Genomic DNA, 12,197 nt, shown 5'->3' with positions numbered 1-12,197 from the left:
GCTTCTCCTGGAGAAAGGTCTAGGAAGATTCTCCTGGAATCATGGAGTACCATTGTTATGGTCTGGATGTAAGGTTTCCCCTAAAAGCTCATGCATGAGACAATGCAAGAAGGTTTAAAGGAGAAATATTGGGTTTTGAGAGCCTTAACCCAATTAGAGAATTAATCACCTGATGGGATTAACTGAGTGGTTATTGAAGGCAACTAGGGTGTTGCTGGAGGAGATGGCATGGCTTTGGATTACATATTTGTATTTGGCAAGTGAAGATCTCTCTCTGCCTTCTGATCATCATATGAGCTGCTTCCCTCCACCACACTCTTTTGCCATGATATTCAGCCTCACCTTAAGCCTCAAAGAATAGAGCTGGCTGCCTAAGGACTGAGTCCTTTGAAACTATGAGCCCTCAAATAAACATTTCCTCCTCTAATATTGTTCTGTTTGGGTCTTTCAGTCACAGTAGGAAAAAAGGTGACTCAAACAGGTTTGTTGGTATTCTAATTACATTTTAGACAGACTTTCCACAAATCTTTTTTTATCCTGTTTTCACCTCCACTTCTAGAGGTGCTTAATTTCAGTAATTTCCAAGCCTTTGACAGATCTGAAAGGTAAAGTTGGTAACTTTCCATTTTTTCACCATTGGGAGACTTAAATTTTATTTACTTTTTATTTATTTATTTATTCATTTTTGGACCACTTGTTCTCTTGCTAGCTAACTCATAAAATGTCACTGGTACCATTCCCTTTGCCTTTCTATTTAGTTCTTTAGGGGTTTACTTTAAAAAGAAAAAAAAAAACTTTTTGTAGTTGTAGATGGGCAGAATGCCTTAATTTTATTTGTTTATTTTTATGTGGTGCTGAGGATCAAACTCAGTGCCTCACACATCCAAGACAAATGCTCTGCTACTGAGCCACAACCTCAGCCCAGAGGCTTACATTTTCCCCCTAATTCCTTTAAGAGTTTTGTAAGATGTCAGAAAAAAAAAGTAATTAAATACATGTTCTGTCTCCATCAACTGGAGAATTATATGTCTTTTTGTAGCATGGGTTCTCATGATTCATTTTGTTTCTCTGTATTTTACTTGCTTTTATATGTGTGCATTTTGCGTTTCTTTGTATCTTCCTTTACTGGGAGTCTCATGAGAATAAAGATAGTATTCTTTTCATCATTTCCTTTCAGGGGCTACCACAAGTCCTGGCATATAGCAAAGGTGCAATATTTCTTTTCTGAAGAAATAAGATATTCCACAGATTTTAATGATTTGTCCTAATTATTTCTGTATATAAGTCCTATCCTCCACTCTAATTTTTCTTTGTTTTTGAAGTAGGGTCTAGTTATGTTGCCCAGGCTGTTCTTTCACTCCCAGATTCAAGTGATCTTCATGCCTTAGCCTCTCAAGTAGCTAGGTTTATAGGTGCGTACCACCATACCTGCCTCCTGATGACAATATTGTGTGTGTGTGTGTGTGTGTGTGTGTGTGTGTGTGTGCACGTTAAAATGAACAAGGGCCTTGTACATAGAAGGCAAATGCTTTACCACTGGGCTACATTCCCACTCTACTTTGCCCACTCTAATTCCATTCATACTTCATGTTTGTTTCATCATATGATTACCAGCTTGAATTCAAGTCAGGTGAAGCAATGTGAGTAACACCAATAAGGATATTTTTATACTTGTAAGGGAGTGAGGCTTTGCAAAGCATTTTAAGTTTCTCAAATTCATTCAAATATTTACAAATAATACCAATTCCATTGCTTAAATGTCATTAATTTTTTTTTAAAGAGAGAGAGAGAGAGAGAGAGAGAGAGAGAGGAGAGAGAGAGAGAGATAATTTTTTTTTAATATTTATTTTTTTTAGTTCTCGGCGGACACAACATCTTTGTTGGTATGTGGTGCTGAGGATCGAACCCGGGCCGCACGCATGCCAGGCGAGCGCGCTACCGCTTGAGCCACATCCCCAGCCCCAAATGTCATTAATTTTTGATCAGTACTCTAAATTTCAAGTAAGATTTCAATCAATGCTGGATATTCAACCCAATTAAATGAGTAACTTTTTCCAAAATGTTAACAATTTGCCATCTAAAACTATGATTCATACCATCAATAGTATATGTAATTCACTTAAATTCATGTGAACATCAAAACAGATCAGCTGTATTATCTTCGAGTACACTTGGCTTAAATTTAAATAGATCATCAAGAATTAAGTTGAAATGAGCCAAAATATGAATGGTAGTTTATAGTTGTAACATGTGAAACTTAGTGTTTATTTTATTATGTAATCATATTATATACAATATAGTGAAGTTTATTTTTATAATTGTACTAGGATTGAAACCCAGGGCCTCAGGCATTTAGATACATACATCCCCAGCCCAAAATGTGTTCAACTGTAAGTTAATAAAATGAACAAGTTTTAAGTGTGTGTATATTAGTTTAAAGATATACAAGAAAATATAATAGGTGCATTTCATTTTGGTGCCAAATACCCTGGTTATTTTCATCATAACAATCTTTGAATGAACAAATCTAACCTAAAGGTATAATTATCCTTTTTTTGCTATGGGTTAGGGTAGAAGTTCAGTATATTAATCAATAATATTTTGACTTTATAACTTATGTTTATAACTAAATGACACTAATGACAATCGGAGTGGGGGGAATTATTTGAATTATATACTTACCTACAATGTCCTTCATAAGGCCTACAATGCTCTCATCTCCTACAATCCAAGGGCGTTTTCCTACATCATGCCCATAGGCTCCCCTAAAATTGAAAAAAGACAAACATTTCTTAGCTTTGTGTGTGCATGTGTACATATGAATATGTTCATGTCTAACTTTTTAAAATATCAGGGTTTTTTTTCTACTGTTAATTTAACCCAAGTGTTCTACCACTGAGCAACTTCCTCAAACTTTTCTTAAAAAAATTGACTTATGGGCTGGGGATGTGGCTCAAGAGGTAGCGGCTCATCTGGCATTTGCAGGGCATTGGGTTCGATCCTCAGCACCACATAAAAAATAAAGATGTTGTGTCCACCAAAAACTAAAAAATAAATATTAAAAAATTCTCTCTCTCTCTCTCTCTCTCTCTCTCTCTCTCTCTCTTAAAAAAAAATTGACTCATAGTGGGGTAGGGAGGGGTAGCATGGGAGGATTAGATGAATTCTGGATGGGGAAGAGGGGTGGGAGGGAAAAGGAGGGGGCAGGGGATTAGCAAGGATGGAGGAATGTGATGGACATCATTATCCAAAGTACATGTATGAAGACTCAAATTGGGTGTCAACATACTTTATATAGAAACAGAGATATGAAAAATTGTGGTATATATGTGTAATAAGAATTGTAATGCAAAAAACCCCACAAAATACATGTATAAAGGCATGAATTGTGTAAACATACTTCATATATAAAGCTATGAAAAATTGTGCTCTCTATGTGAAATAAGAATTGTAATGCATTCTGCTGTATTGTATTTAAAAAAATAAAATCAATTAAAAAAATTGAGATAGGGTTTCGCTAAATTTCCCAGTCTGAACTGGAACTTACAGTACTCATGCCTCAGACTCCAGATTGGCTGGGAATACGGGTGTATGCCACCATACTTGAATTAAAATATCAGCATTAGCAAGAAGGCATTTCAGTGTGGGCCTTCATAATGTTTTAACAATTAAATAAAAGTGTACTATTTTAAAATCAAAAAGTAATCCTTTAGGGACTAAAAAAAAACTTGTCATTTAAAAAATGGATTTCCTTTTTGTTGAGGAATAGGGAAATTGCCCACATATTATTTCATTATTTTGCTATATTTTACAGTCTTGGACGTTCTTTTTTTTTCTCTTTTAGTTTTAAAATTTCAAGACTGTTTGAACATTCTACTTGTGTACTTGAAGCATATTATCGTGTCTATACTAAGACACACATACTGTTTTTTAGGCTAGAGATTGAAATGATTATAAATTTAGTTTTAAAACATAACTATTAATTGAATAGAAGTATATAAAATTTGACTACAACACTACATCCTGACCTGTTTTCTAGCAATTCAACTGTCAAATTCTGGTTTAACTTTTATTCTAGTAAATATCCCAGCAGGCATAATGAAAAAACACAAAATACATAATAGTCCTTTGAGTCTCAAGAAGTTTTCATCAAATGAGGAGGAAAATACACTTGAAAAATATACAAGAAATTATAAAAAGGATAAAGGAAAGTATCTCAAGTGCTGTTATGTACTTGTATTTTAGGAAGCTCTGTTAGATTGGTCTTTTTTTGTTCCTATTTACACTATTTTTTTTTAAATTAATGCCCTTTCAATATTTTTCTGGATAATTTAATTTGGGATCATTAATTTGTTTTTTATGATAATATCTCACATTTGTGTAGCACATATTGCCTAGAAAGTTCAAAGAATTTTGCTCAAAACTTCTCACTGGTTTTGATTGAAGTTCCAGGATCTAGGCAAAAGGGTGATTCCATTGCCCCATTCTTCATTAAAAAAAAAATATTTTGCTTTTTCCTGGTATTTGATGATAGAAGCCACTCTTTGATTTGGGGAATCTTTTTAAAACTGACTTTGTTGGTAGCAGAATGCCTTAAGATTCTTATTGCACATATGGAGCACAGTTTTTCATATCTCTGGTTGTATACATCATGTATTCACACCAATTCGTGTCTTTATAACTGTACTTTGGATAATAAACTTCGGAGACTTGAATGAAATAAACATTCTGTGTGTAATGCTAGCCTGGATTTGAAACCATGAATTAAATTTCAGTAAGCTGGCAGTGTGAGCTAGTACACCTAGTAGGAGAGAGAGAGTGAGATCTGGGGATGGAAGCCCTATTCATCAGCCATTACTACTGTTCTTGGGGTAAATCCTCCCATGATAGCTGATTTCATGTTACCAACAAAATTCTGCAAATTTAACAGTTGGTTTTATCATCTAGTGTAAGCCAACTCCAGGTCTCTACTGGTGTTGAGACCACATTTATGAGTAACTCACAGGGCCTAACTGTTCACATTTGTAACAGTAAATGAATGGCTATATGTACCTTAAAGGGTTGCCATAAAAAATAAATGAGATAACATATAAAAGAGATGGATGGGTACATAGGACCCCTTTGCTGAGTCTTCTTTCTTTATGTAAATCTAATGCTAAAACTCCCTTCATCAGCATGTGGTGCATAACACAATTTTAAACTAATATTTCCATTACCATATAAACTAAGATGAAGGAAAAGGATTTCCAGAATAAACATAGACTGCTAAGGACTAAGGAAGAAGAGAAGGGCAATTTTTAGTTATTATTATTCATATTATTATTAGATAGCCTGCAGCTTGCCTCTTTCTTGACTTCCAATATAAATGCTAAAGACAAAAATCATTATCATTAAATGGTAGTTAAAGACAGATACTTGGATCCTTTTTTTATTTTAATCACATAGAGCTCCATGGCCTTTGCTAAAAGCACAATACATCTTATTACATTTAGGTAGTAAAATTCTATGTTCTGCCTCAGAGAATTTATATCTCAGAATATTATGCCACCTACTCCTCACTCTGGTAGACATCAGGGTAATAATCTTTAAGGATACGCTTCTTTCTGCAATGCTTTTGGCATCTCCATCCTTGAAAATATCACACACCGAGTCTGCTTCCTCATTTTGTCAGCCTACTAGCCTGAGGTAGTGAAATGTATTTAGAAAGTGTTATCCAAATAAACCCAAAGTAAAGTGGCCTGTCATTAGAAAGAGTTGATGTAGATTAAAGTGCAGTTACAAACATATATATTAGAGTTAAGAAAAATCTTATATTGCTCTCATTCAAAACTGCTTAAAATAGTTGTTGCAAAGCTGCAATCTTCTTTTACAAATACAGGAAAGGAAAAGAGAACATGAGAGAGTTAACTCGTTACTACAGCATAAGTCATTGCCATGAGTGGGGTACTTTCCGAAATGATTACGAACAGCATTTGCTCATGAAATTAGATTGCCATATATAAAATCTAATTAGGAATTTAATAGAAATTTGGATCTCTTTAAAATTGGGCCGTGTTTTTGCCATTCTACAAAAGAGAAAATGTCTGTACTTTTAGAAAATTTCTCTCAAAAGGAGATAAAATTTCATAGCCTTCTTTAATGAGGTTACAAGCTTCCCCCCCCCCCCCCCATTAACCAATGAATGATAAGCCAACCAGCATGTTGGCCATTCTTTGTAATATGTCATGCCCTGTACTTTCTTATACATATACCTTTAAAAAATAAAATAAATAAAATAACAAAGAAAGAAATGCTTTCATTGAATGAAACATGTTTCCTCAGTGCCCTGACTGTACACAGATGGCCTTATAAACCAGTCAGCTGGTTTGTTTCTGATGCGTAATTCGATGGGCTACTTTTCACTTTAAATATTCTTTCCTAAGTTGACAATCTCCTTATAAGAATTCCTATGAGGACATAACTGTGGCAGGTGTCTACTTCTGTGAAAAAGAGAACACTACTTATCTAGCAGATTTTGACAATGCATTGGTTCTGTCTTAGGGACACAATATCCATTGTAAATTCACACTGTGCTCTTCAGGACTTATATAGTATTGCCTTCTAGCTGAATTTTACAAGTATGATTGTTAACCTATGTTATTCCCCTTTAAATAATCTGGGCCATTTATTTTAAGACAAACACACAGATAAATGCTTCTACGGAAACTATTTTCAGAGCTTTGCCGTAAGTGAATACAATTTTTTAGAAGATACCATTTGGATCCTACTATAGTCTGAATATGTCCTTTTGAAATTCAGAAATTGAAATGTGATCATCAATGTGACAGTATTAAAAGTTGAGGCTTTTAGGAGGTGATTCAATCATGAGTATCTAATGAATAGGATTCATTACTTATCAAAGAGTTGGAATGAAGGTGTTTGTCCCTACTACTTAGTGAGGACTTAGCAAGAAGCCTCATCTTTGAAGCAGAGAGGACTTCACCAGACACTGAATCTGCTACACCTTGATCTTGCAGAATTTTGAGAAAATGGATTTCTGTGCTGTATAAGTTATCTAGTGTCAGATACTTTGTTGGAGCTGGAGTAATAGACTAATACAGGTCCTAAAATATTTTTAAGTTTTTAATTCCCAGTACAAACAACAAAATATTCTCAGTGTACTCCTATCCTTGACTTTCCTTTAGTGTCAGTAATCAAGGATGGTGATTATGTGAATTCTAAGATCAGGTGGGTGCATCATAATCCAAACGGTTTATACTGTAGACAACTTTAATAAGCAGTATGTCTGCAATAAGCCACAAAAAGTGAAGAAGATGAATCCATGAGTGAAATGGCATATCCTATTTTACAGGCCCTGGATGGTCAGAGTCTTGATGTTTATGTCCCTTAATAATTTTCCTGTTTCATCAAAGCACACTAATTTTTAATATTATTGTAAACACATTGTTAATCTTTTCCAACTAATCAGTTAACTTCAATGTGTATTAGACTGTTTAGCTAATGTTTAGCTCTCTTTGAGTAATAATCTTCCATTGGTCAAGAAAGGAAGGCACAGACCAACCTCGAGTATCAGCCAAGGAGTAGAATAGGAGTGGGTGGGATTGAAGGAGGTGACGAGGAATAGGAGATCAGTTAAAACCACCACAATGAGAAGTCCTGGATCTGGAGGCAAACTGAACACATATAGGGGAGATTTACTACAGAAAACAAAGCAATAGAGAGAGAGGGGACCCAGAGCTCACCCAAGTGCCAGGAAGACTACCCGAAACTGAAAACATCTGGATGAAAACCAGCAGCTGAAATACAAACTATCTAAACCTGAGCAGAGCCTCCTAAATGTACAGCTGCCATTCATCTATCCGCAGTGGGAAGATGAGGCTTCTTGTGTGGAGGTACAAATTCAGCTGTCATTCATCTCCTTCCTGGGGAACTCCCAGTCAGGAGGACACTGCCCATTGGCATCAGCATCACTATGAAAAAAACCCAATAGAACCTTTCACATTTTCCCACTGAAGCCCATTAGTTAAACTGGATTATAAAACCTTCACCTGGGTGAGAAATGAATCTTTCTCCAGTTAATCTGTCAGTTGTCAGTTGATTTCGTCACTGTGAACAAAGTTCTAAATTGGTGAAATTATTTTCTTCTAACAGAGCCTTAGCTCAAAAAGATGAGAAATGGGATTTATTTAATTCATTCTTTCTTTCTATCTATCTATCTATCTATCTATCTCTGGGATTGGAATTGAACCCAGTAACATTCTACCTCTGAACTACACTCACAATTCTTTTTATTTCATTTTGAGACAGGGTCTGGCTAAGTTGCCCAGAGTGACCTTGAACTTGCTATCCTCCTACCTGTCCAAGTGCCAGGGATTACAAACATGTGCCACTGAGCCAAACTATTGAGGAGCAAATAAATTATAAACAATTTTGGAACAAAATATGAGGTAGGAGAGCACTGATATATATATATATATATATATATATGCTTCTCAAACACCACTGTCATTTAGGAGCAGGTGGGGCCACGATGTTGACTAGGCCACCACAGGGTAAAGTAAGAAGGCTTGGTAAAACACATGTAGCAAGGATGGAATGGGTATCTTTTGCTAAAAATTCTTTAATTCAGTTTACATTGCCTAAAAGAATTAAAATGCATCTCCTTTCTGAATCATCCAATGAAAACACGGTGAAAAGATTTAAGACTATGACAATAGAAGTTGTTATGGAAGAGAAGCATTTTCTTGAAGTATAATTTTAATGTCCTAGGAGTAATCAACCAATCCCTTGCTAACATACAATAACCACAAAGATATCAATAGAATAGCAGGACAGCATCTTTTTTAAATACCTATCGGATAAAAATGCACAGCCTTGCTGAATGAATATCCAAGAGGCAAGGACACTCTCTAAAGTTCAAATCCATTCAATCTAATTCTCTGCTGTCTCTTACATTAAGGCCAAAAAATGCATATCAACCATTTTTATTAACTATGACCCTCGTTTATTAAATATTAAAACCTGCTAGTGCAAAATGCTTCCTAATATGGTGATATGTGTTTTGCAAATTTATGCGTTAGAACTTATGCAGATAAAGTTATAGCAGGATTCATAAATTATAAACACTTATGTTACTCTTGCATTAATTTGAAAACTTTCAGTCCTTCACCATGAAAATTAAAACATTGCAGTGTCACCTAATAGCCCCGGCAGTAGTTATTTGCACAGTCAGTATAAACAAAACTTTAAAGAACAATCTTCCCAATATGAATGATGAGTAGAATGGAGAATGAAGAATGCTAAGAAAACATTCAGAGTTCCTATGAGAGCCAAATCTCTTGCTTTCAGAATTCTTAATTGGTTTGGTTTTATTTTTCTGAAATTTTGTTTCCTGACCTTCAGTTTTGGCTCATATATATTGATTTTTCAACTTTAAATAAGCAGAAAATTTTTTTTAATATTTCCAGTTTTTTAAAAAAATATTTTAACACATTTAAGCACTTCAAAATTTATAAATAAAAACATTTGACTATTTAAAAAATAATTCTAGTTTCAACTTTGTCAGTGATTACTGGGGAAAGTTAGAAAATACACAAAGCTAGGTAATTTTTATCCAGGGTTTTATACTATAGCTAACAATATAAAACTAGTGAAAATAGGTATCTCTCACCTGCCTAATCAAGAAAGGATATTGATAAGTTAAATACTTAATGCCTAAACAGAGGAAAGTAATGAATTCTAGTGTTCTACAAAACAGTGGGGGAAACATAGTTCACAATAACCCACCACACACTTCATGAATAACCAGAAGAGGAGAATGCAAAGTCTTTCAACACATAAATAAGGAGATAGAAATGTTAATACACCCTGAAGTAATTCAGTACATATAAAAAAATGGAAAAATTTTTAAGGAGATGGAAGAGCAGTAACATTTCGGGAAGGATAATCAATGTAGTGAGAAGGTTGGACTCACAGGAGAAGGTCAGGAAGAGAAAATGTGAAGCACTTCACAGTCAGAAGAGAAAAATTGCACAGAAGAGTTACGGGGAGAATGGTCCCTACTGCTTCTCCTCATGGTTAGCAAGCCTGCTTAGGTAAGCTGCAGTGAAGCATCTTTCTCAATGTGTCAGTTTCTTGGGTAGAAAAGTACTCTCTGCTCATCAACCTCTTACCTCCACAACAAGCTTTGGTTCCTTGTTTATAAACATAAGTTTAGGTAAGAACTAATCATAAAAAGGAAATTCTTCAATATCAACTACTTTGTTAAACACTAAAGAAATACAATGACTACGTATGATGTAGATATGTGAACGCAAAGGAGATTTAAATGTTTAAATGTTAAAAAGTTTTACTCTTGACCTTGACACTAACTTGCCACTTCACCTTGTTCTGATCATACATATAAAAGTATTGAGCAGCACAATCCCTAATGTTTCCCTCTGCTCTAGTCCAAATATTACATAACCATCTGTGTGATGCTTTAAGTTTTTCATGTGAGATTTAGAATCATAGCTTTTAAAATAAGAACCAGGTGCAGTGGCACTCCCTTATAATTCCAGTGACTCCAGAGACTGAGGCAGGAGGATCTTAAGTTCAAATCCAGCCTCAGCAAATTAGTAAGGTCCGAATCAATTTAGTGAGACACTGTATCAAAATAAAATATAAAAAAGACGTGTTTTAGTCAGATTTCGCTGCTGTGACTAAATGACCCAACAAGCACAACTGTAGAGGAGGGCTCACGGTTTCAGAGGTCTCAACCCAGAGACAGCTGGCTGCATTCCTCAGGGCTTAAGGTGAGACAGGAACAACATGGCAGAAGAGTGTGGCAGAGGGAAACCTCTCACGTGGTGATCAGAAAGCAGAGAGAGAGAGGTCTCCGCTTGCCAGATACAAATCTATAACGAAAAGCCATGCCCCAATTCCCAATTCCTCCAGCCACCCCCTACCACTTCAGTTACCACTCAGTTAATCCTTATCAGGGGATTAATTCACAAAACATGTGGCTGAGAAGGTTGGACTCACACGATTAGGGTCAGGAAGAGAGAGAATGTGAAGCACTTCACAGTCAGAAGAGAAAAGCAGCACAGAAGAGATACAGGGAGAATGGTCCCGACTATGACTCCTCATGGTTAGCAAGCCTGCTTCGCTAAGCTGCAGTGAAGCATCTTTCTCAATGGCAGAGTCTTGGGTGGAACATTAAAGCACACACAAAAAAAGAGAGCCTTAACCCAATCATTTCTTCTCTGAACCTTCTTGCATTGTCTTGCACATGAACTTTTGGGGGACACCACAACTAAACCATAACAGCTGGGAATTATAGCTCAGTGGTAAAGCATCACTGGGTTCAATCCCAAGTACCAAAAATAAATAAATAAATAAATAAATAAAATAATACTCACATTTTGGCCCATTTATCAAGTTCTTCTTCAAGAAATGTTTTAACCATTTTTGGTTGAAGGCCAAGAGAATTCCCCAAGAAATAAATGGAATTTTCTTCCTTATTCACTAAAGATAAATCAACTGAAACACAGGGAATAAAAAAAAAAGTGCTTATTCAATTAACAGGCTTCTATTTGTCATTGTTAATCCAGGGCAAACAATTAATAGAATTAACTCCAAGAAAGATAATAAATAACTTACAATTAGTACCGAGGAATACATCAGATTCTCTGAAAAGTAATTAACCTTTTGCATTTCTATATTGAAACATAATTTAAACTACAGAGGGAATTGTGATGATCTTTCATATTTACTGTGGTACAAGAGGAAATTTAAATTAGCAACTACTCCCAGTCATAAACAGCCAAAGGTAATCAGAATTTACATCAAGTACTAACACTGAATTATTCCATGTTTGTAGACAACAAATTTTGAAAACTTGAAAGATTATAATACGAGGTAGATATATTGGACATATATATTTTTATAATATATTGATACACATATTTATAATAAGAAGTGTAGAAACAAAGATTGTTCTCTATATCTACCTTTTATTCAAACAAATCAGAATTTCAGTGATTTTTTCTATCTTATACTTTACCCTAGACTGCATAGAAACAAACAAACTAACAAACAAGCAATCCTTGTGCTTCAAACAGGGAGAAAATACAAGCTGATCATCACAATTGTAAACTACTGAATTTTCTTTTAATTCTTTGGGGAAAATGACTCAGCACCTTGCTGATATTTCCCTG

At 35.1% G+C, this 12,197-nt stretch overlaps 1 protein-coding gene across 1 annotated transcript in view; it reads right to left on the bottom strand.

Moving 5' to 3' along the window:
• The window catches only part of KYNU (kynureninase), a 110,553-nt gene that overhangs the window by 71,753 nt on the left and 26,603 nt on the right, over positions 1-12,197 (bottom strand). Inside the window, exons 3-4 of the mRNA XM_081261688.1 lie at positions 11,400-11,520; positions 2,683-2,765 (exon numbers count right to left, since the gene is read on the bottom strand). Coding sequence (XP_081117814.1) covers positions 2,683-2,765; positions 11,400-11,520 — 204 coding nt within the window. The remainder of the gene's footprint in view (positions 1-2,682; positions 2,766-11,399; positions 11,521-12,197) is intronic.

This window comes from Spermophilus citellus, assembly GCF_964194105.1.
Source record: "Spermophilus citellus genome assembly, chromosome: 11".
Taxonomy (NCBI): Eukaryota; Metazoa; Chordata; class Mammalia; order Rodentia; family Sciuridae; genus Spermophilus; species Spermophilus citellus.
The sequence above is the reverse complement of the archived record's forward strand: the minus strand, read 5'-3'. Positions and strand labels throughout refer to the sequence as shown.